Genomic DNA, 23,607 nt, shown 5'->3' on the forward strand with positions numbered 1-23,607 from the left:
TTTTTAACCTACACTATTTTGCACTCAAAAAACTACTTGGCCTTGGCTGATTTTGCACTCGAAAGAAAAAAAAAAGCTAATAAATCTATCCCAAGAGCCCAACCAGAACCAACATAATCCAAGAATTGACAGATTTTAGATGACTAAAAAGATTAAGGCCACAAGTTACGACTTATCTCCAAAAGTTGCAGCATCAAGAGCCCTCAGCTGAAGAAACTTCTATGTGACTAAACGTTAACTATGTTTACACTTTAACACTCCAAAGACATGCACACATACATGCACACACACACACACACACACACGCAGATAAACAAAACACAGGCACAACCCAGAACAACTTATCCTGAGATCTTCTATCTACAGTAGTAAACCAACTCCAGACCAGAGCTACTGACAAAAAAACTTCTTGTCGAGTTTGACAAGAGTCTGTCCATCATCTGCCATCTACTGTTTATGATGCGCTTAATGTTACAGATCAGTACAGGCAGTTTCTTGAAAAGTCTCAGTCACAACCTCCACAAAAAAACAAACAAACAAACAAACAAAAACAAAACAAAACAAAACAAAACAAAACAAAACTTCAAAATAAACATATCACGTAAGTTAAGAGAAAATACTTGTTACCTCAACTTCAACTCGTTAAATGGCCTCAATTGACCAGACTTGGCAAAGTGAATATTAAAAAAAAACGTTGTAACTAAAGTAGAGTACAGAGCTGTGAGTCTGGTGTAGTAGATCAGATAAGAACCTTTAAAATTAAAATTTTATTGCTTTAAAAATATTAGTACAGTTATTTGCTTCTAAACAGTCTTTTTCCAGTTCTACCTCCCCTGAAGGTTATAAATTATTACAGCAGAGGATCCAGATTCAGCTTCACTGTGTCTCCACTGTGGCTGCGGTCCTTCCTCTTAATTCCTTCAGACTGTGCAGTACATATTGTGCAGGTGCAAACTGCTGCACCAGTCAGGAAACCCTTTCCATCATGATCTGACTCATGTAAGTGGGTTCAGATGATGTCACTCAAGGCCTAATCCCTACTGGGAGATGCAGATGACATCAGAAGAGGTATTATTAATGCTGGTTGATATTAAAATATTAAGGCATGATGTGTGAAACACAATCGAGGTGCGTCTTGATTGATATCTTAGTCCATATTAGGCCGAGTTGGTTTAGGTGACAAGAAGCAGCTTTTTTTTTTTTATTTGGTTACTCTGCAGGAGGAAAATGTCTTGGTAAAAGACTCAATTATTACAGTATTTCAGTTCATATGGCTATTTGTTGCCAAAAAGCTGCAGGTCGAGACGGACCCACACTTCCCCCGTAGGAACCTCATGCAGCAGAAGACGACGTGTCACCGGTCCCTTGTTTTCCAACTCCTTCTTTATGGTTGCCACAGGAACCTCTGTCCGACCCAGAAAGTCTGATATGAGAGAATAAATACAAAAGGAAGATTTGAACTGGGTTGTAAAAGAGCTCATAATAGGTAAACACTGGGAACAAAGCACACTTCAAATAATCCCAACTTTAAACAATAGAATAGCGTGTTTAGAAATTGATTTAACCAGACACATAAAAGCAACAGCCTCCTCTTACAATATGGTACTCTGAGTAGGTAATTTAATTCACTTGACAGTTTGATTCTACTCTCTTTATTTTGCAGCTGTACAGGAAAATCAGTGGAAGTTAATGCACTAAGAACAGAGAGGACAGGAAAAGAAGATAGCAGGTGACTGACCATCAGGTGAAAACTGGTCTCTTTCAAAGATGGTGATACAGAGGACATCCTGGTAAAGGTCTTTGATGTGAAACTGACAGTTGAAGTTCCACTTGGGGTTCAGAGTGTCATTGAGCGTTCTGGACGTGAAGATCTGAGCCCCCATGGTCACTTCACAGTACGGGTTACTTTTACCTGGAGGATGACATGAATTTGTTTTTGTATATAATGTGATTTTGTTGATCTGCTCTGTAGACACAACATCTATTGCATATCTGGCTCTTCCTGGGGTTTCTTCCATTTTTTCTCCCTGTTAACACAGACTTTTTTGAGGAAGTGTTTGAATACAAAAGAGGGTTTCGTACACAGTACAGATTGTAAAGCCTCCTGAAGCAAATGATGTGATTTTGGCCTATATAAATAAAATCTGACCAGACTTGAAGGAAATTAAGACAGAAGAACGATTAAGTAAATTTGACAAAACATGAGACAACATAAAAATTCTGCATTAAGGAAATGACTGTAGCGTTGAGGACACAGAAAGGCCTCTGACTGAAATTAATCTGATGAAAATAAAGATGACAGAGCAACATAATTAAATGTGCCTTTATCTTGGCTTCATTAGGTATCCATGCAGTGCATGTACCAGGGATTAAAATCTGCATTCTACCATAACACAAAAAGTACATGGTGTCTTTCTTAGTCCACCGAACTGTAAGAACAACCTGTAACACGAGTGTATCCGTGCTCACCATTGGGTTTGCTCGCCTTGAGCTCAGTGGCTTCCAAGATGGTGACGAGGAGTCTACCGATTCCACTGGCCTTCACAGACCGCGCTGCGATCAAACACACACACATACATTGGTCTATTAATTCAAAGATCATCACTTTGGTTGCCGTCAGTGTGGCTGTGCGAGTGTAGAGACAAACCTTGATAGGCCTTTTCCCTTTTTTTCTTTTCAGTCTCAATAAATTCTTCAGACGCAGCCTTGATCTTCTGAACCCATGCTGTCCTGAAAACACAAATACACACAGCAATTGTAAAGGCAACCAAACATACCAAATCCATCTGTGTATGTGTATATGAGTGTGTCAAGGCGAACCGTTCATTGATGTTGTCAGTTTTGAGTATATAGACTCTATCAATGTGCGAGATGTGGAAGGTGGGCTCATCGCTGGAAGGATCTGGCAGCTTCACCAGAACTTCATTTAGTAGCACAGGCTGCAAGATGGAGAAGGTTATACACAGTCAGAGATGACATTAAAAGTGACCAATAACATGGAAAATGCACATTTTAATGGAAATGTGTGCGTGCGTGTGTGTGTGTGTGTGTCTGTTACCGGCTTGTACATCTTGAGCTGTACGTTGTTCTTGTTGCTGAACAGTTTATCAGGCCCAGACGAAGTGAACTGTTTAGCTGCATGAGTCAAAAGCAGAAAGTCGTTGAAGAGAAAAGCCCAGAGATCCTTGTTGCTCTTTGCCTTGTACATCTGAAAAGAAACAAGCGATGTAATCAATAATAATGACAAAGCTTACACTGACTTGACTTCTGTAAATCCTTTCCCCTCTACTTTCATTGCTCATTGATGATGGTGCCACTACACTTGGCAAAGAAATTTAATTCTGAAGCCAAAAAAAAACAACAACAAACGTTCAAGTTTATATAATAATATTAGTCATGGTATGAGATCCTTCTGTTGGGTTTCTGCTTGGATGAACCAGCTCACTGATCTCTACTTTCTTAAGTTTAATTCTGTGGTCTGAGGCTTCTAACATGTAACCACTACATCCAGAGATCTGACCTGGGGATGTTTTACATTTAAACTCTGTGTACTCCCCAGAATGTCTGCTCTCCTTAACATTTTAGATTTGAAAATATTCATCAGTGAAATGAATGATTTTTTTTTTTTATCTGGAGTATGAAGACCCATTGGAGTTGTTCACTGTCTCTTGTTTCTACAGTTTCAGTCACATTCTGATAAGATGGATCACAGTTTCTACAATGAGAGGCATCTTTTTCCAGTTGTTTACTACAAGCTGTAAGCTGCAAAAGCATCCTGGGTGGCTCACATCGAGCGCCTCGCATGTTTTTGCAACAGTGCTCTGAACGTCTTGAGCTCCCAAACTCATTTGTCTTTTTTCTCCATTGTCCAATCGGTTGAATTGAGAAACATGCTTGGAAATAATAATCATGGAGGAGTAACTAGTGGTGGCTGCTGCTGGATACCCAGAGCTATATGTTTTTACCAACCATGATTACTATAATTTAAACAGAAAACAGCAGCGCTGGAGGCAAACTGAGCTCCGTTCAGCCTTAGTGCTGAATCCTGATTTATTGCTCAGATCAGATTTTTTTTTTGTTTTGCTGTTCACACTATTTTCAAATAGTGGCCAATATCAGATTCATATGTGAACTGATCATGGTCCTGACCTGATCCACTTGTGCAAAAGAATAATAAAAAAGAATTCACATGCAGCACTCTGTCGTATGAATGTAGAAGAAGCCACTGCAGTCAATGTTTATGGTTTCATTTATACATTTCTTAATTGTGGCTTTTTGTGGAGCAACAGCTGCTGCTTCTGTGTGGAAGTTTGTATGGATGTGGATTCAGAGCCAGGTGTTGTCAGTGTGTGGTGTTAATGGCTTCACAGACACAGATTTTATCCAAAAGTTCAGGATGTCCAGGGGCTACTTTTAACTACATATGTCAACTCCTCTTCACAAGAGTCTTGCAGCAAGACTCTTCAGTCATTAAAAAAAACAAAAAACAAAAACCACCAGATTTGTGACAATTTTGTCTGCAGTGTGAACATAGCCTTAATGTGGTACTTGAGATATCAGATTAGTTGTTTACATTCATTTAAACTGTACTGAACTGGTAGCACACAGCTCATGGTTTGTGTTAGGCTAACATTAGCTCACTTTCAATGCTTCTCAGAGAAAACTGCAGGCTACTCGTGATATCTCCTCTTTCTGAAGGTCTCGTGTAACCACATGGATCTGTGTCCAGCGTAGCATTTGGAAATAGCCTCTCACACTCAGTCAGAGCCAGAATAATAAATACTCTCCACCTGTCCATTTTTTATGTATGTTAATTAACTAACTAACTAACTAAAGCTAACCAAATAAAAGATACAGATATGAGTTAATGTCACGGCTAAATCATAATTATGCTGAATACACTGTTCTTATTGAAAAAAGACAAAAGCTTAACAAAAGAAGGCAGGGCGGTGTGTACTGCAGGTTATGTGGACAGGTTCTACTCACCTTGCCACTGTGGAGCAGTTTCCTGGGGCCCAAACAGTTGGTGAGAGAGTTAAAGACCAGGTTCTGTTGAAAGAGTAAATTTAGAGGGATAGAATTAGAATTAGATGATATGGAGAATTCTCTTTTGAATGAACTAAATCTATAAATAATGAACTTGACTCATTCATTGATTAGTAAGCCAAATACCTCTGCAACGCCATCACACTGTACGTGGTTCTGAATCCACTCCAGTCTGTCAGAGTTCTCCTTTTCTCTCACGCCCTCGTTTACCTGGTCAGCACAATAATTTGGGTGAGAAAAATCGTCAAGTTGAAAGACAAGGCCCTGCCACACAGACAAGGGTAAAAAAAAAAAGAACATTAAAATTCAATTAGAGTAATGAGAGAATCAGTGAAGAACCAAACCTGTTGACAAAGTTCTTCAGCCCTCTCCAGAGCCTCTTTCAAAGGACCTCGGTCAGCATGGCCCTCTGCGGTGCACTCCAGGATCTACACACACACACACACACACACACACACACACACAGAGTAAATACAGAGACAAATAAATTACACCCACTAGGGCATTTTTTTTCTAATATCACACAGTAAGGTTAGCATTTGAACCACTTAATGAGGAGTTCAAACAGAGATACGCTCATGAACACAATGGCCTACGTTTTTGATGTGCAGTGGGTAGCGTGTGATCCTCTGCATGGGCTTCAGCAGGAAGCTGGACAGCGGCATGCCTTTACACCTGTAGTCTGTGGCGATTTTCTGGTGGGAATAAAAGACAGATATTGACAATCATCTTGTTTCCACCTATATGACTGTAGAGAATTTGGTTTCTTTTCTGTTTTTTGGCAGCAAAACTTATTTTAGCCACCAAAAAAAAAAAAAAAATACATGGTTCAATGGAAGATTTGATCACATCTATTTTTGTAAAGACTTATGGACACATTCACATTTAAAACAGTAATAACACAGAGAAACACCTGCTTCCTGACTGACTGACTCTCTCAAGCTCTTCCTGTCCTTCGCCACATAATTATTTAACTATTCTTCTGCCATTCCGTTTGTTGCCCACAACTTTTCTTCTCTCCTCCCTTTCCTACCTTGAGGAAGTTCTTGAAGTCCGGCTCGTTGTCAATGCGAGTCTGAAGCAGAGCGGCTCCGTTAATCTGGCAGGAACAGAAGCGGATGTAGGGCTGCATGTGGGACAGCTCTGAGGCCAGGATATCTCCGATCATCTGCACCGGCATGTTCTCGCCATTCATCTTCTTACGAACACGTAGTGCCCTGCACACACAGACACACACAGACACACACACACGTATAAACACGAGCAGCTCTGTATTTTTTATTTTGAAATAGCTGCACTTATTAGATTTATTCATGTCCGGACTGACTGTCCCCTCTAGATCTCCTTTACTCTGTAATATTTACTTGAGAAGTTTAGTGTTGCAGGTCAGCAGTTCCTTCCAGTTGACAAAGATCATGACCATCTCTGCATCCTTCACCCGGCCCGATTCTGACATAGGCTTATGGAAGACCTGCACACAGACACACACACAGACACACCAAGACAGGAACAAATGGATCAGAAAAGATGATTTTAGGTGCTGTATACAATATTCTTATACAAAAAAATTACATCTAATCCTGTATAAATTAATGAAAATAATATATTATGTTTGAAATGTGGCACTCAGAGTGAATCCCTCATACATGCCTTTTGATATTGTGAGAAAGTTGGAAAGAAAGTTAGATTTTTAAAAAAATGTCATTGTAAATTTGTATTTTTCTTAACTTATATGTCTCTTTCAAAACATTGGGAAAGAAAAGATAAGAAATCCAAACTGGTGGCATCATTAGTTTATAAGAACATTGCATTGGAAAAATGGATTATGAATATAAAGAAGCCCCTACATTTCAAAAATGTGAGACATTCATAAAATATTACTTGAACAGTCAAAGGACAATCAAGAAAACAATGGGGAGTGCAGCATAGGGTCAAAAAAGTGTTGTTGGTGATATGAAAATGAATTATCAGGTGCTCTTCACAGAAAGGGCCAGTAATGAGAGAATTAAAACTAACAATGACTGGCCTAAGCCTAATTTTCAGTTCAAGGTATTGATTGTCAGTCGAGAAAAATCCATGAGTGAATAAAGGATTTTCATTTTTATATTCAGTGCCTCTAGTTTTTCCTGACAGCCAATCAATATCTTGAACTGAAAATTAGGCCTACCAGCAAGCTGGACAGTCGCTATTTGTTATTATTTATTTAAATCTCACTATTGAAAGGACAATGTTGGAGGACAGCAAAAAGGAAAAACAAATTCACAAGATATATGGAGCTCACTTTGCAAAGCGCTGTGGATTGAGTGGAGCCACAAAAACAACCAGCATCCATAATATTTTCAGGAATCTTGAGTTTGATGTTTGATTTATCCTGTTTTGTGGTGTGCATGTGTGTGTGATAAGTATGGACGTTCGTGCTGATGGTTATGCAATATTACCTGTGATAAAAACCATTTATGACTTGTCAAATCATGAAAATTGAAATTTGATCCTTAAAGAAATTATAATTATCTAACATGTTGAAATATTGATGGTGTTGGATTCAGACCCTTACTCAAAAAATAAAAAATATGTAAAAAATATGTATAAATAAAAAGAGAGGAAGACAGACAATAGATACAAAGAAAAACATACAGTGTGCGTAAATCCTTCAGGTATGTGATCTGAGATCAGATAGACACCCTGACATTTCATTCTCATAAAATAATTACCATTTTGTCATAGCACGTTATTGAGCTTGTTCAATTTACTGAATACATTTTTACAGCAGGACATTTGTCCATTACCTCTAGCACTATCTGCAGGTCTTCCACATATCTCTCCTCAGTCTGTATCAGCTCATGAATGTAACCTTGTCTCTTCTTCTCCTGCGGGCTCAGTGAGTCCAGGCTGTTGAGGTCTGCACACCCTGCAGGAGAGGAGAAACACACAGGAGGAAGGTCTGCATTACTTGTACAGAAAAATTCAACTAGGGCAGCCACTTCAACAAAAACCAAGCCAATACTTAAACCACAACAACGCTTTAGCACTGCATTTACTGCCTCCTGCTGGACGTGTAGACAAGAACAAAAAAACAAAACATGCTGCTGCTGTTTCTCAAACCTATGTGCACATTACTGAAGCTTACCAAAGGACAAATGGGAAGGAGAAAGATGGAAAGAGAAACATGAAAGACTAGTCTGGATCAGCGCACACACCCACACACAGACACACTTACCTGATAAAGGGTGTCCATTAGCCCATCGTGAGGGTCCCATATTAGCTGACTGTTGATCTGTCACTGACCCTTCTCTTTCCTCTCCCTCCTCGTCTGTCTCATCCCAAAGGTTTAGAAAGTTAAATCTGCTCTGTAAAGTCATCGCTATAACTGATTCTACCTCCTCTATTGTATTCCTGTTGCCTTTGCTCAAAGTCTAAATGTCTCTTCTGTCTTGTTTGACTCTGTCTCTCTCTGTGCCGTTATCTTCTCGTTGCCGGCATCAGACTAAAACTTCTCTTAGACCAAATCTGTTTGTACCAAAACAGGAAGGGGGATTCTTTCTTTCATTTTTTCCCTTTGACACATGTTCAGAGAGGGAAAAATTTTTTCTTTTCTAATTGACAGTGACAAATCGGATACCTGATATTCCCACAGATGTGGCAAAATAACAAACAAAGAGAAAAACGAAAAAAAAGCACGGTCTAATTTGGATGTTTGACTCTGCATCAAACTGAGTGCAGGTGACTAACAGTTAAAAATGTTGTTCACATACCATATCTGGCCATCTTAATCATGTGTATTGTGTTGACATATAAACATACAACACACACACACACACACACATCCTATAAAGGTGTAGACTGACATTTCATTCAACAATAATAAAACACTTTACCGTCATCTCAAACCAATCTTTATTTTTTAGAGATCAAAAAATATATTAAGACACCTCTTCAAAAATAGTTACACCATCTTGTACCATAAATGTTCAAATGTTTTACTCCAGCCTTTCAAAGATCTGAGGGAACTTTGTGGTAAACTGAGTCAGGGAACGTCTGAATTAAATGAAGAAAAGTGGCTAAAATGGCACTTTAGCAGCAGTTTCTTTTACTTTTTTTTTTTTTTTACATTGCATTACAGTGAATTTTATGGTGGTGTGCTTAAGACATCCAAATTGTGGTGCAGCATCTTTCACTCAACTCCTCGATGTCTGTGTACCTCAGTATTCATCAGACTGAGGACAAGAGTCACAGAACCTCATGTGAAGCTTGCATAGATTACTATGAAATGTATCCACAATCCTGACAATAATGATTATTACTATGTTATTTTTTGAGCCGACATGCATTCACTTCCTGCACAAACAAATAAAACATTCAGAGCAGCAGTAAAACAGCATTCAGTTAATATAAAGGTGCAGCAGCAGCAGTTTGTAACATCACCCCCGGAGGCAAAGTTTATGTCTGTCAGTGGCTTTGAAACAGTTAGCCATATGGTGAAGAGTCGCTTCATCTCACTTCTTATGTTCCTTCTGACAGTGATAACAGCTGACCCAATTATGGCTTTTTAACGCAGAGGACAAATTGTGTGCGTCTGCATTTTCTGTTCAAATCAAGCTAAACAGAAGCTTTTCAAAGGCATAAAATCAAAAAGCCCACTGCAAAATGGTTATAGTTATAGTTCACATAAAATGAGAGCAAATGGTGGAAATTTTAATGCTACATCTACTAAACAGATCCTGAACATATCTATTTTTTTTTTCTTCCTGAAAATATTTATATGATGAAGTTAAAAAGTCTAATTGCCACTTCACGCCTTGATTCAAGCTTTTTTAAGACAAGTGCTGGAGTGCTGGGTTCATTATCTCACAAGATATCCACGGGCTTGTGGGCTAAAGAGCAAGGCTTATAAAGTGACAGTAAAACTTGCACATCATGTCTGATATAGATACATATCTGAAGAGAAAAACAGACAAATAGTGGGCTCTGTGTGAGCTGAACTCTCTAAATTGGAGAGTAAGGATGGAAAAAAACAAAGTATAAGCAAAAGGGGAAAAGAAAGAAAACAAAAGCAGGTGAAGGGAAATTGGTGATGTGGCATGGATAGGGATGGGAATTGAAGAACTGGAACCACTGAGAACAGAAACTTCTTAAGTCTGAAATTTTATCTTCTCAGTTTAGGATGACACTTAGGACATTTAGGATTTTTGGTATGATAGAAACATGTTTCCTGACTGCACTGAGGAAAACTTGGATAGAAATTTAGCTATTACAGAACCATCCTAAGTGAAGAATTTCCTGTGTTAGGAAGGCACAGACCCTGTCCTAAATTTAAAATAACTGTTGTTAGGTCGGTATGACAAATGATAATGAATACCTCTCTTTTATTTTCCATTACAGCACGCTAACCAGCCAGTGAGAAGTGAAGACAACCGATGTGAAGGATACAGGAGATTTTGTGTAGATTCTGAACACAGATTTAGACAGGACAACACGAGTGCCTATTGAAGAACTGAGTTTAGTTCCAGTTAAGATTTCTTAAGTTAAGACAGCGAATCCCACATTTTCTTACGTGCACCCATTCAGAACCCAAAAAAGCCTCAAGTTTTTGTCAAATTGTCCACTCCATCAGAATTAGGTCCAGAGAATGGCTTCCAAATCACCAACTATATGCTGAAACGTCTTTCTATGAAACATGGTCTTCAGTTCCAGGAATGCCATAAATTTGGTACGCTACTCTTGGGTGCCACTCCTTCAAAACTAAGCAGTATATTCATTACTGAGGGTAAATATTCTGCTATAATAACATTAGCGTCATGCAGGCAGGCTTAGTAGATTTTTTGTTTGACTAAGAAAACCTAAATGATAACAAATGCTGCTGGACAGACAGACTGTTGCTAATTGCAGGAACAGATCAATTCCCATTCCTTGGCATGAATAAAGGGGGAAATAAAGAAAAGAAAGAAAAGAAGGACAAGCCACAGAGAGACCCACTATCTCTCCACTTCAGATGCAGTTTCTCATCAATCACATGATGACTCAGCATCAGTTCACAATCCAAACAAGGACCGAGGAGATCACAAAAGGCACCAAGGCTTTAACAATTCACAGAATCAGCACTGAGAGTCATGAGAAAGTTGTTTCAGGTCCTGTTTCATTCACAGGCAACATAGGACCTTCATTTTTTTTTTTTTTACGTGTGCACCTGTTCACTCACTCTTTGTGTTTTTTTGTTGTGCACACAGACTCATGCATATGTGCACACACACGCATGCTTGCGCACACACACACACACACACACACACACACACACACACACACACACACACACACACACACACACACACACACACACACACACACAAACAGTAACACGAGCTCAGTGAGAGAAGTTAGTAGAAAGTCCAGACACTCTGCTCCTTCAGAACAGTGTGCAATAGTGGGTCTCTCTGAAGTCAGGAGTAGGAGAGGAAGAGGAGGTGGAGGAGGAGGAGGAGGAGGAAGAGGACTTTCTACCACCCTAGAAGAGGAGAAAGACAGAAGCCGAGAGAAGAAGAGATGGGGGGGAGAGAGAGAGAGGGAGAGAGAGAGACAGAGAGAGAGAGAGAGAGAGAGAGAGAGAGAAAAGGAGGAACATGGGGAGCAGAGGAGAGGGGAGGGAAGGAAGAAGTTGGAAAAAACAGGGAAAAAGGTGAAACAGTCAGTGAGAAGAGAGGATATACAGATGAAGAAGATGGGTGGATGAAAAAATATCACTGATGGTAGATGGGGGTTGCATAAATGAACAAAGGATAAGTATTAGTTAGTCACAGTGGCATGAAGCAACATGGAAGAAGAGCATCTTCATGTTTTAAACATGCATATTCCATGTCATGAAATGATATAAAAAGAATTACTTACACTGCTGGCTGGGGTCACAATCCGCTGTGGTCAACTTAACATAATTGGTGGGGAACAGACCAGTGGCCCCGTTGATTTCTCCTTTCCACCAGTCAGGGTCGTTCTTGTCTAAAACGTTGATCAGCTGACCTTTGGAGAAGCTCAACTCGTCCCCATTGGCAGCTGTGTAGTCATATATGGCAATCACCTGACAGACTGCCAGAGAAGAGGACAGAGTGTGTTGGGCACTTTTAATTACACCATTATTTTATCTCTTCACTTCAAGCCTTCACGTGTGTGTATGTGCGTGCATGTGCGTATGTATGTATATGTTACCTGGCTGGGATGCTGGTGTGGACTTGCCACTGTTGGATCCCAATATTTTGACATTTGAGGCAGGGAACCAGCCCTTCTGACGCTTTTTACCACGTGCCTGGAGTCAGAGAACACAAAAAAACATGAATGATGAGATGTTACTAAGACATCAGAGATGCTGGCCAGTGTTTCCCACACATAGACTGTACTTTTCTTGGGTGGGCTGTCCAGGTAAATTAACAGCTACCCAATTCAATTTGGTGACCCATTTAGTGGTTTTATTTTTTTATCCATCGTGAGAATGATGCCGTCTGTGACTGAGTAACTCCATCTAGTAGATGATCTCCATGCACTCTGCCATGTGTACCAGTTTCTGTCATTTTAATAGGGTCCATAATTAATAGTGAGCGCCCACCTCGCAGCTCAGCTGCTGCTGACACAGGATTGTGAGTGAAAAAATCCAAAACGTGACTTATGGGAGAATATGACAGACAGGGAGAATCAGAGGGAGGCAGGCAGGGAGAGCCCAAGCGTGTGTGTGTGTGTGTGTGTGTGTGTGTGCGCGGGCGTAGTAAGAGTATCCAGGGATGTAGGTGTGTAAGTAAGGACACGAGGAGGAAAAAGGAGAAAAGCAAGGTGAGCAGATTAAAGTAGTTTGTGACTTAACATTAAAATAAAAAGAAAAAATAAATTAAAACTGGTGTTATAAGAAATAACCCACAAGAAGTACAATAATTTTAAAAAAATGCTATTTTATGTTATACATTATATTATATTATTTATATTTACTTTAAATTGTACTAATAAGTTATTGTATATATGTGACCTCAACAGGCCTTAAACAAGGGGAACTGGTCACAACCATTGTGTTAAAGGTGAGGGGTCTCAAGGAGCTATTGATTCATTTTTGATGGTCACAAGCCAAAGAGGTTGGGGACCACTGCTCTTGTGAACATTGAACAATGTGAAGAACTGCTGGGACTTCCAGCTACTACAATGATGTGAAACCACAGCTGCAGAAAGGCAACAGAAGAGTCGAGATAAGCTGAATTGCCCTGTGGTTTATCTACTGTACAAGAAACCACTGAAAAACCACTGTGGACAGTGGCATACCACTGACCTGCAGTTCTCCAAGCCACCAACCAGAGGCATTCTTGCTGAGGATGAGGATGAGCTGACCATTTTCCAGATTCAGCTGTTCAGGGCCAGTAGAGGAGTGGGCCCTAAGCACCTGTGCAATCTCTGTGCACACAAAAGACACAAATGCAACTTTAAATTCAAGCAAAATGCAAAACCATTTATGTGACAGTCAGAAACTGAGGTGCAAGACAATGAGCTTACCTGGCTTCTTCTTTCCAGATGTGCTTGATGTCTGAAAAAAATACAATTCATGTTCATTACAAACCTTAAGAAGAATGTCACATAAATACAGAAGGAGAGGAAAATAACAGAAATGCCAGGCAACATAGTGTAATCCAGCACCACCATTTGATCCTGTGTATGTTGAGAGCTCTTACATCTGTCTCTTTAGGTTTGACGTAGTTGCTGGGGAAGAGGCCTGTGCGGTCGCCTATAGAGCCATTCCACCACTCGCCCTCTCTCTTGCTCACCAAGATCACATCTCCCTCTCTAAACGTCAGATCACCAGGCTCCGGAGATTCGTAGGTGTACAATGCCACATATTCTGCAAAGGAAAAAAATCATAAACACTAATATACAGCAGTGTAGCTCCAGCCCATTCAAGGCCTGTTGCTAAGATAGGCTGAATTCCACAACACTGTAGACACACTACAGAAAATATAATGTCTGCCCCCTTAACCACCTGAAAATCATCAAATATGAAATAGAAAAACAGCAACATATGATGTATGTACTGTGTGAAGGTCATATATCAACTGACATGCATAATTGGTATTTCAGAGAAAATATTACTGTACCCTCAAGCTGCAGGCTGTCACTAGACTCTGACGCATCAGGAGGAGAACTCTTCATGCTGATAAAAAGAAAGACAAAATGACCATACTTATTCATGCATTTCATTCATTCATCCATTCATTTAAGCAATGTAGTTCCACAACATTGGGGGAAGCAAGGTATTCTTGGTTGGCGCACCAGGAGTCATACTACATAGGAAACACTTAAACTGGCTTCTTTTAATACAAAGGAGCAAAGGTTATATTCAGGGCTCCTCGACCTGTAATCTTGTTTGCTTGGTCATTAGTGAAACCTCATGGTTGGAACGTACACTTGATTGACTGGTAAATCAGGAACTTCACTTACAGACTCTGCTAGAATCAAACTGTTAATGTATACACAACTCTTTTCATGATTTTGATTTTGTAAGTGTGTGTGACACTGATTATGTATACATGTGGAAATATTCTGATTTATTCCAAAAAAGACCACAATCCTACTAAGCCGTTTACATGCAGCCAAACCTACTCTAATTATGCAAAAGTGGAACGTCTGGAGCCCCTTGAGCCATTCTGCTTTGTGTCAACAGTTTTGGTGGACTTGTTCAACTGTGTAAACACAGCTTCCCTCTTTCACTTGTTCAACCACCTTCTTGAAAAGGTTGGCATTGTAATATTTGTGCACAAAACGTGGTGATATCTAAGTCATTCATAATGTTTAAAAGTAGATGTGTTTCTCCTCCCAACAAGAAATGTGGGCTTTTCTTTTGCACATGCATCTCTACCCCAGCCTTATAACTATTGGCTATTGGCAGCGCTGACAATTATTGTCATATTCTGAATAATAGTGGAAAATAAGTGTGCATGTAAACGTAATCACTGTTAATACAGGAGATTCCGCATCACAGAGGAGGGAAGAAGAGATTTCTACAGCCAAAATACCTTACATACTGAAACAGTTGCCACACCTTTACACTCACTGACACACAGACATCATCATGTGACTGACGCATGCTTTCACTGATTTCCCCAGAGATAAAAAGCAAAAGCTACAAAACAATTTTGGTATGGGAAGAGGACTGTGTGTGGAATGTGCTCCAGGCTACTGAGTTTATGCTTACAGAAGAAGTATGACAGATATGTCGAGTTATCGGTCATGATCTGCCCCGTGAGTGGTACAAAGCTAGCCTGCATTTGGTTGATGTTATGTGTGAGGCAACGTTGCTCAGGGGCGTCCAAATATCAGGACAGCTGAGTTCCCCAATCATCCTTCCCCACTCCTTGTCTACAGGAATTATAATGCTGCGATAAAGTCAGTGTGATAGCCGCGGTCTACAAATTGAGCTCCTTGTTTTTAACCTATTTGTTTACATTTTGGCAAATATACCAATAAAAGTAGAAAATATCAATTGATTACTTTGATACTGAAGAAAACGTAAAGCTGTGCTGATTATCAGAAACCGTTCTGGTGTTATTTTTTTCTTTATGATTTCTAAGTGGATTTATGGTTTTATTTGCAGTGCACTTGGGATATAGAGACATCCTGAGAAAGTGTGGGTCACACTGAATTTTAAAAATGCGTATCACGTCACAGTTGCCATGTTCAGATTTGAGTTATGACTCCAAGGAGGAGTGCCACTTTTTATGCCAATTCTGAACCAAGCAGCCAGACAAACTGCCATAACTAACTTACAACATCGACACACACCTGCCCCTTTCATCTCATGCAGCATCATATCTCTCCCTCTCTGCCCCCCAGTGGTGGTGTACCTTACACTCAACCACTTTTCTATTTTAACAAAATGTTAAAATATTAGCTTCATAATTCAGCCATCACCTCATGACCTCTTCAGCTTATTCAAGTCCTGAGGAAAATTCACACAAAACACATGGTACATTGAGGTTTGAAGTGTAGTTAGAGAATGAATGGAGGAGAAACACACAGCTGTGTGTTTTCCAGCTAAACCAATAACTTGCCCTCATGGCTTGTTTCAGTGTAAAAGTGCAGAAGAATTTGAGACAAAGCTGCTGTCTTCCCACAAGTTTGATTATGGATAACTAATATGTGTGCATGAAGACTTACTCTGAAGTCTCGTCTTCTCCCAGCAGTGTCACATATGACTTGGGAAACCAGCCCTGTTCACCGTTCAGCTCTCCCAGCCACCAATTCTCCTGCTGCTCCAATACCTGAATGACGTCGTCCTTATTGAAGTTCAAATGGTTGTCTGTCTTTGCTGTCCACGAACACAGGGCCTGGGCTAACAGGTTACCGACCACCTGCTAGCAAAGACACAGAGACAGAGGGACATTGCAGAGAGTATTTGAGCATTTGTGAATCTCCAGGTGAGGATCTCACTGTGGTAATCGCAGCGTAGTAGCTTGTACAGCAGGTAAATGTCTCACCTGCCCTTGTGTCTCAGATGGTGCAGGGTTCGGAGAGTGTGTTGGCGTGAAGGCAGACTTTGTCCCTGCTGCCTTGGCAGCCTCAAGGACACTGGAGAGCTGAGACTGGAGCTGTAATTTAGGAGCAGCAGCAGCAGCAGTGTTGTTAGCTGTGTCTGATGGGGCCACTCTCTCGACATAGCTCTCTGGGAACCAGCCCATCTTCCCCTGTTTGCTGCCATACAGCCAACCCTCCTCTCGCTCTGTTGTCTCATCAACCTGACAGGAGGAGACAGGACAGTTTGAGAAGGACAAAAGGAACAAAAGTAAAAGATATTTGAACAAAAATAAGTGGTCTGCCATCACTGTTGCAGCTGTGTCTTTTGTCAAGCACTTATCAGGCATGACTTTTAATCTTTTAAAAAGGTAAGAAAAGCATGCACCAGTATACTGTACTATGGAGCTTTGTACACTTTTTGTTTGTGTTTATATTTAGATTTTGTTCATTAATATTTAGATTGTTAAGAATATAATGCACATATGAATTACCCAACCCCAATTCCAAAAAAATGGGATGCTGTGTAAAAACTAAATATCAGCTGAATGCAATGTTTTGCAAACACCTTTGGACCTATATTTAATTGAATACAGTACAAAGACAAGATATATAATGTTCAAACTGATAAACTTTATTTTTTTTTTGTAAATATATACTCATAATCAATTTGATGGCTGCAACATGTTCCAAAAAAATATTGGGATGGGGTCATGTTTACCATTGTGATAAATAAAATTTTCTTTTAACAACACTCTGTAAGTGTTTAGGAACTGAGGACACTAATTGCTGAAGTTTTGAAAGAGAACTTCTTTCCTATTCTTGCTTGATATACGACTTCATGTGGTCAACAGTCCAGAGTTTGTGTTGTTATATTTTGTGCACCACACATTTTCAATGAGAGACGGGTCTGGACTGCTGGCAGGCCAAAACTCTTTTACTATAAAGCCACACTGTTGCACATGCAGACGTGGCAATGCATTGTCTTGCTGAAATAAATGATGATGATGAAAGCGATTTTGTCTGGATGGCAGCATATGTTGCTAAAAAACCTGTATGTATCTTTCAGTATTAATTGGGCCATCACATATGTGACAGTTACCCATGATGCCATGGGCACCAATACGCTGCCATACCATCACTGATGCTGTCTTTTGAAGTTAGTGCTGGTAACAATCTGGATGGTTCTTTTCCTCTTTAGCCTGGAGGTCATGACGTCCATGATTTCTGAAAACAATCTGAATTGTGGACTGGTCAGGCCACAGCACAACTTTCCACTTTACATCAGTCCATCTGCAGCGTTTCTGGATGTTGCTGACACATGGCCTTCTCTTTGCATGGTAAAGTCTTAACATGCATTTGCAGATTCTGCAACAAAATGTGTTCACTGATAACAGTTTTCCAAAGTGTTCCAAAGCCCATGTAGTCATATCTTTTATTGAAGTATGCATTTTTTAATGCAGTGCTGCCTGAGGGATCAAAGGTCACAGGCATTCAATGTTGGTTTTTGGCCTTGCCCTTTACAAGCAGAGATTTATCTGGCTTCTCTGAAACTTCTAAAGATATTATGGTTTGTAGATGGTGAAATCCCTACATTCCTTTCAATTGCATGTTGAGAAACGTTTCTAAGCTGTTGGATTATTTGCCCATGCAGTTTTTCACAAAGTGGTAAACCTTAGCCCATCCATGTTTGGGTATTAAAGGGCCTCTAAGGCTCAATTGTTCACAATCATGATGCTGTCATGTGTTACCAATTAACCTTTTTAGAATCAGAATGAGTGGACCGTATATTCATTACACAAACAATAAAGATTATCAGTTTGAACATTAAATATCTTGACTTTATACTATACTCGGTTGAATGTTGGTTGAAAAGGACTTATGAATTATTGTGTTCTGTTCTTATTTATGCCTGTGAATATTCTCATTCATCCAGGTCATAGTTATCTTAAGGGATTAAATCGATCGCAACTGGACTGGTAAAATTGTCTTAGAAGACGTTTCGCCTCTCATCCGAGCAGGCTTCATCAGTTCATGCTCATCAGACTAGATAGGACAGCTCTAGTCTGATGATGTTTTTATTTATGTTTTACATGTCTCAACCTTTTTTGAAACTGGAGTTGTACTTAAAGGATCCATTAAATTTATTGCACCATTTACTGCTTGCATCTGAAATATCCCATGGTGGTATAGTGATAAATGTCCATGGGAGTATAATAAGGCATGTGAATTTTTTTCCTTTGATGATTTTCAGTCTTACCTCGATGATGTCATCTGCATTGAAGCTGAGCTCTTCGTTGTTGCGTGCACTGAAGGGGTAGAGTGCTTTGAAGGATGTGAGAGCTGCTGACTTCCTGTGCTGTGTGGCCCTGGGCTGCCCACCTAAACCAGCAAATGTTACGTAATGTGAACTTAGCTACAAAAGTGGTTTTAATACACAGTAAAGACAGGAACTGTGTAAGTGTATTTGTACAGCTATCTTTGTGAGAACCAATTGGACCTTGTAAGTGAAGATCACTTTATAATAACCATCATTAATAAATGGTATATTAGTAGTAATGTAATAATTTATGTTATTTTAGCAAAGTGTAATATAAAATAATTTGTTTATAAAATGTACACTGTATTATGACTAATAACAGACAATCACAAAGGCAGTTCATTAAATAAACAGATTATTGTTGCACATGTGAAATCACTTTATATATTATTCAAAGTATTTGTTAATTATTACCAAATGATTTGTAAGCCCTTAAGAAATCATTACATATCATATAGTCTATAAACATTATTTGGCTGGCTATTATAAAGTTGCAACTGACAATAATAATATCCGAGGTACGTAATATACATACATTATGTTACTTATGTGAACTTACAGAAGTAATATAGAAGTAACATATTAATTTTAACCCAAAGCATGGCCTTTTCCCTAAACCTATCCAAGTAGTTTTGTTCCCTCAACCTAATGAAGGTTGTTTTTTTCGGGAGTGGGCAAAACCACCCAAGCAGGTTTTGTGCCTGTAGTTTAAAAGAAAAGTCGACCCATATATGTGTGTGTGTCTTACCCTTCCTCTCCTCCAGTCCTCTCAGCAGAGCTGTCAGTTTCTCCTGAATATCCACCTTCCCTCCTCCACTCGGCTGCTGCTGACGGGATGCCTCCTCCTTCCTCTTTCTGTCCTCCTCGGCTTTCCTCCTCTCCTCTTCCTCCTCCTTTCTCTTCCTCTCCTCTTCCATCCTCTTCCTCTCCATCTCACGCTTCCTCCTCTCCTCCTCCTGCTGCAGCTTCCTCCTTTCTTCCTCCCTCTTTCTCCTCTCCTCCTCCTCTCGCTTTTTTCTGTCTTCTGCATCTCGGACGGCGGCCTCGGCCGCCCTTTGTCTTCTCCTTTCCTCCTCCTCCCTCTCTCTTCTGCGCTCTTCTTCTCGACGCTCCTCCTCTCTACGCTCCTCCTCTAGCCTCTTCCTCTCTTCCTCCCTCCTGCGCCGCTCCTCCTCTTCTTTCCTTCTTTTCTCCTCTTTCCTCTTCTCTTCCTCTAGTTTCCTCCTCTCTTCCTCTAGCTGCCTCCTCTCCTCCTCCAGCTTTCTCCTCTCCTCCTCCTGCCTCCGTCTCTCCGCTTGCTTCTGCCGCTCCTCCTCTTCTCTCTTCTTCCTCTCCTCTGCCTCTCTTCTCTTCCGCTCTGCCTCTTCCTTTGCCCTCAGCTCTCGTTCAGCCTCCTCCTTGGCAGCCTGGATGAGAGCTTGTCTTTCTTTCTCTTCCTCCTCCCTCTTTTTGGCTTCTCTCTCCTCCTGAAGCTTCCTCTGACGCTCCTCTTCATCCCTCCTCAGCTTCTCCTGCCACTGACGCTCTTTTTCCATCTTAATACGCCTGTGAGTGGGAAGCAAACATTAATGTTAGTTTTAAAGTTTGTATATGAAGATAAAAAAGTAAGTTTTTAAATTTTAGTTTGAATGGAAGTTTCCAGGTTTTCTGCTTTAAGGGTACACTTAAAACTAAAAAAACTCTGCTTGAAAGCAAAATACCTCTGAGCTTCTTCCTCCTCCCGTTTCCTCTCTTCTTCCTTCCTCCTCTTCTCCTCTTCCTGCGCCTTCCTCCGAATCAGCTCACGCCGTTTTTCCTCTTTGATGCTCCGTAGTTTCTCCAGTGCTGCCTGCTGTTTTCTCTGGCTCTCTCTCAGTTCCTAACACACAAAAACAAACCTTTACTAGCAGATTGAAAGATACGTGACTGAATCAAAAAATGAGCTGATTAGATGGACATAATGGGCTGAAAAAGGACTGAACGCACACACACATCATGCAGAAACATACAGCATGCACACAGGTGCCTGAACATTCAGCAATTTGTAGACAGAGAGGAAAGGAAATAGAGAGATAATTTATGTCTAAAGATAAGAATAAAAGCCAGGGAAGCTAAAACAAGATGTTGGAATGATGGATAAATATGAGTACAGTAGTGACCAATAGAAAAGAGCAAAGGAGATAAAAGATGAAAAGACGACAACAATAAGAGACCTAAAGAGAAAACCTTTAGTAGGTAGAAGAGGTTACGGAGGCAGGCCAGCAGACAGAAGACAGCCTGAAGCATAGAGTCCTCAGCACCCACATACTGTGAAGTTGGGGACAAGGGATAAGAAATGGAGGAAGGGAGGAGAGAGGAGGGAAAAGAGGAAAGGAATCCAGCACAGGAAAAAGAAAGAAAATTTCCAACAGAGAAGAAAAGATGGTAAGAATAAAGAAGTGCCAAAGAGGAATAAAAGTTATAGCAAAGGGATGAAATCGGGAAAGAAAGAAGTTTTGAATGTAAAGGAGTGATTGAAAGAGGAGGAGAGAAAAGAGGCATCACAGGCCAAGCTATAGCAAGTAAGTTAAACTTAAAAAACAGGCACTGCACACTCTGAAAACATGTTAATTAAAAAAAAGTTCTTCTCTTTAAAATAAAAAAAATGTAAATCTGTTAAATGTAGAATTATTGGGCAAACACGATGTAAAGATATCATAGCTTCAGTTTGTAAGGAAAACTATGGGAGAAAGTGTTTCCACAGTGTCAGCACAGAGCTATAGACACAGTTCTGATCATAGACAGTGGAGGAAAAATTCAACATTTTTTAATTAAAATTTTGTGTCAAATTATTGATTCTTTTAGTGAGTAGCCAGGTAATAAGCTCTGCTTCACACTGGGGTCCTGCATCACCCGGCTGGGGTTTCATTTGCTATAATGACCCACTCACTGTACATTATCTCTAACTACTACTGACACTGCACTTCTTTTAGCCACTCAAGCCAATACTGAAATGAGATGGTGGTTTTACTGGGCAGACCCAAATGTAAATGTCTAAAGTTGTTCAAATGTTACAGCAAGGTGCTCCTGTAAGAGAGACTGGGGTAAAGTGAGGTTTCTTTAAATTTCTCTGAGCACACCAAAACAACTTTACAAGACAGAATGTATAGAATTGAAATGACAAGAAAGTGCTCTATTTTTTATCTTCTTAACCTATTCAAGTCCATAAGTCTAAACATGATTGAGTTGAGATATAATTTAAAACTTCTGAAGGACAAGCAAACCTGACCACATGCTCAATGTTACTACTTGATAAAAACAGGCTTGCAATGAATGTTCTTTGTGAAATGCTGTTTTAATTGACGAATTGTTACGCCATTCTATTTAAATCCTACTTTTATTCAAGGCGTACCTGCATATCTTTGTTATACTGGTCCATCTCAGCCAGTTTGGCAGCAGTCTCTTTCTCCAGAGCTTCCAGCTGCTCTCGCAGTTTCATACATGTCCCTTTTTTCTCTGTGACACCCACCTTCAGGGTGGACATGGTCGAGGCTGAAAACAGAAGAAATAAAGAGTTAAACAAGGCAGAATATTCACAGTGAGAGTGAGGTGCTATGACACCAAGAGATAAGTTTTCAAAATATCTAGAATTACATTTTCACTCATATGGTTCCAATATTCTTTACAGCATATGTTAATACATTAGTAATGAGAACATTTTCGTGCTTTTTTCTAATATTTCCATTTTTGCAGTGATTTGTTGCACTATATAAAATAAAGCCATATTCTATATCAACATGTTTGAACAATGAATACATAATAAGCTGTTGTTCCTGTGCCCTCCCAATTCATCTATTGGTACTAACCAGGCATATTATTCAGAGCCATGCTTTTAAGTTTCTCAGTCAGTCTCCTCTGCTCTGGAGTCAGATGGGACAACTTCCTCTGGAACTCCTGACCAAGAGGAAATGCATCAGAAGCAACAATGAAATGCGTCATCCAAGGAAAATATTTTGGAAAACATAACTGCAAACCTTATCAAGAAAGCAATGGTCAGACAAATAAATCACAGATCAGACACAGAAATCACAGATAAACTGTTGCAACAATTAATAACTGTTGTGGATACTTTGTCACAATAAAATATTTTTAAAAAGTAAAAAACACAGGACACGCACATACCTCTAGCTCTTTCTGCAGGTTCTTATTGTCCTGCTGGCGTGTTTCTATCCTCTGATTGATCAGATCCAGCTCTGTCTTTTGAAGCTTCTTCTTGTTTTGAAAGTCACGCAGCCGGTCTGAGATCTGACGGTGCTTGTTACCCTGAGGTAGAGAGACAGAGAGAGACAGAGACAGGATGATGGAAACATTACAAACTCTCCTTAATGTAAGCCTGATGGGTGAAGACATCTAGACAAAGAGAGGCAAAAACCTAATGACTACAGCATGTCTATGTGATTACTGCAGTGAAATAAATCTGTACGATGTCTCTTTGCCACTCACCACAGCCTCCAGCTCCATTTCCAGACTCCTTTTCTTAGCTTTCAGTCTGATGATATCATCCTGCTCCTGTTCCCTCTTTATCTGTAGGTCTCCTCGTCGCCTCCTCTCCCACTCCTCCTTCCTCTGGCGCTCGAGCTCCCGCTGTGCAGCCTGGAATGAACACACAGACACAGGACACTGAAGTCTAAAGAAACGACTCTGCTGTGACTATAAAGGAGAAAACAATCATACAAAAATATTTCTACACACAGTATTCA

At 40.0% G+C, this 23,607-nt stretch overlaps 1 protein-coding gene across 1 annotated transcript in view; it reads right to left on the reverse strand.

Annotated features, from left to right (window-relative positions):
- Positions 1-817: 817 nt before the first annotated feature.
- The window catches only part of itsn2b (intersectin 2b), a 28,527-nt gene continuing 5,737 nt past the window's right edge, over positions 818-23,607 (reverse strand). Inside the window, exons 11-38 of the mRNA XM_084724904.1 lie at positions 23,351-23,500; positions 23,030-23,170; positions 22,714-22,801; positions 22,260-22,399; positions 20,590-20,747; positions 19,638-20,434; positions 18,830-18,951; positions 16,536-16,793; positions 16,216-16,409; positions 14,157-14,212; positions 13,737-13,903; positions 13,561-13,591; positions 13,340-13,461; positions 12,241-12,337; positions 11,926-12,120; positions 7,833-7,954; positions 6,411-6,517; positions 6,080-6,263; positions 5,643-5,741; positions 5,391-5,474; positions 5,173-5,256; positions 4,987-5,049; positions 3,059-3,208; positions 2,821-2,939; positions 2,648-2,730; positions 2,470-2,553; positions 1,739-1,912; positions 818-1,423 (exon numbers count right to left, since the gene is read on the reverse strand). Of these exons, the coding sequence (XP_084581030.1) occupies positions 1,275-1,423; positions 1,739-1,912; positions 2,470-2,553; positions 2,648-2,730; positions 2,821-2,939; positions 3,059-3,208; positions 4,987-5,049; positions 5,173-5,256; positions 5,391-5,474; positions 5,643-5,741; positions 6,080-6,263; positions 6,411-6,517; positions 7,833-7,954; positions 11,926-12,120; positions 12,241-12,337; positions 13,340-13,461; positions 13,561-13,591; positions 13,737-13,903; positions 14,157-14,212; positions 16,216-16,409; positions 16,536-16,793; positions 18,830-18,951; positions 19,638-20,434; positions 20,590-20,747; positions 22,260-22,399; positions 22,714-22,801; positions 23,030-23,170; positions 23,351-23,500 (4,218 nt within the window). The 3' untranslated portion in view covers positions 818-1,274. The remainder of the gene's footprint in view (positions 1,424-1,738; positions 1,913-2,469; positions 2,554-2,647; positions 2,731-2,820; positions 2,940-3,058; positions 3,209-4,986; positions 5,050-5,172; positions 5,257-5,390; positions 5,475-5,642; positions 5,742-6,079; positions 6,264-6,410; positions 6,518-7,832; positions 7,955-11,925; positions 12,121-12,240; positions 12,338-13,339; positions 13,462-13,560; positions 13,592-13,736; positions 13,904-14,156; positions 14,213-16,215; positions 16,410-16,535; positions 16,794-18,829; positions 18,952-19,637; positions 20,435-20,589; positions 20,748-22,259; positions 22,400-22,713; positions 22,802-23,029; positions 23,171-23,350; positions 23,501-23,607) is intronic.

Source organism: Lutjanus erythropterus, chromosome 1 (genome assembly GCF_056507025.1).
Source record: "Lutjanus erythropterus isolate fLutEry1 chromosome 1, fLutEry1.hap2, whole genome shotgun sequence".
In the NCBI taxonomy this organism is placed as follows: Eukaryota; Metazoa; Chordata; class Actinopteri; order Lutjaniformes; family Lutjanidae; genus Lutjanus; species Lutjanus erythropterus.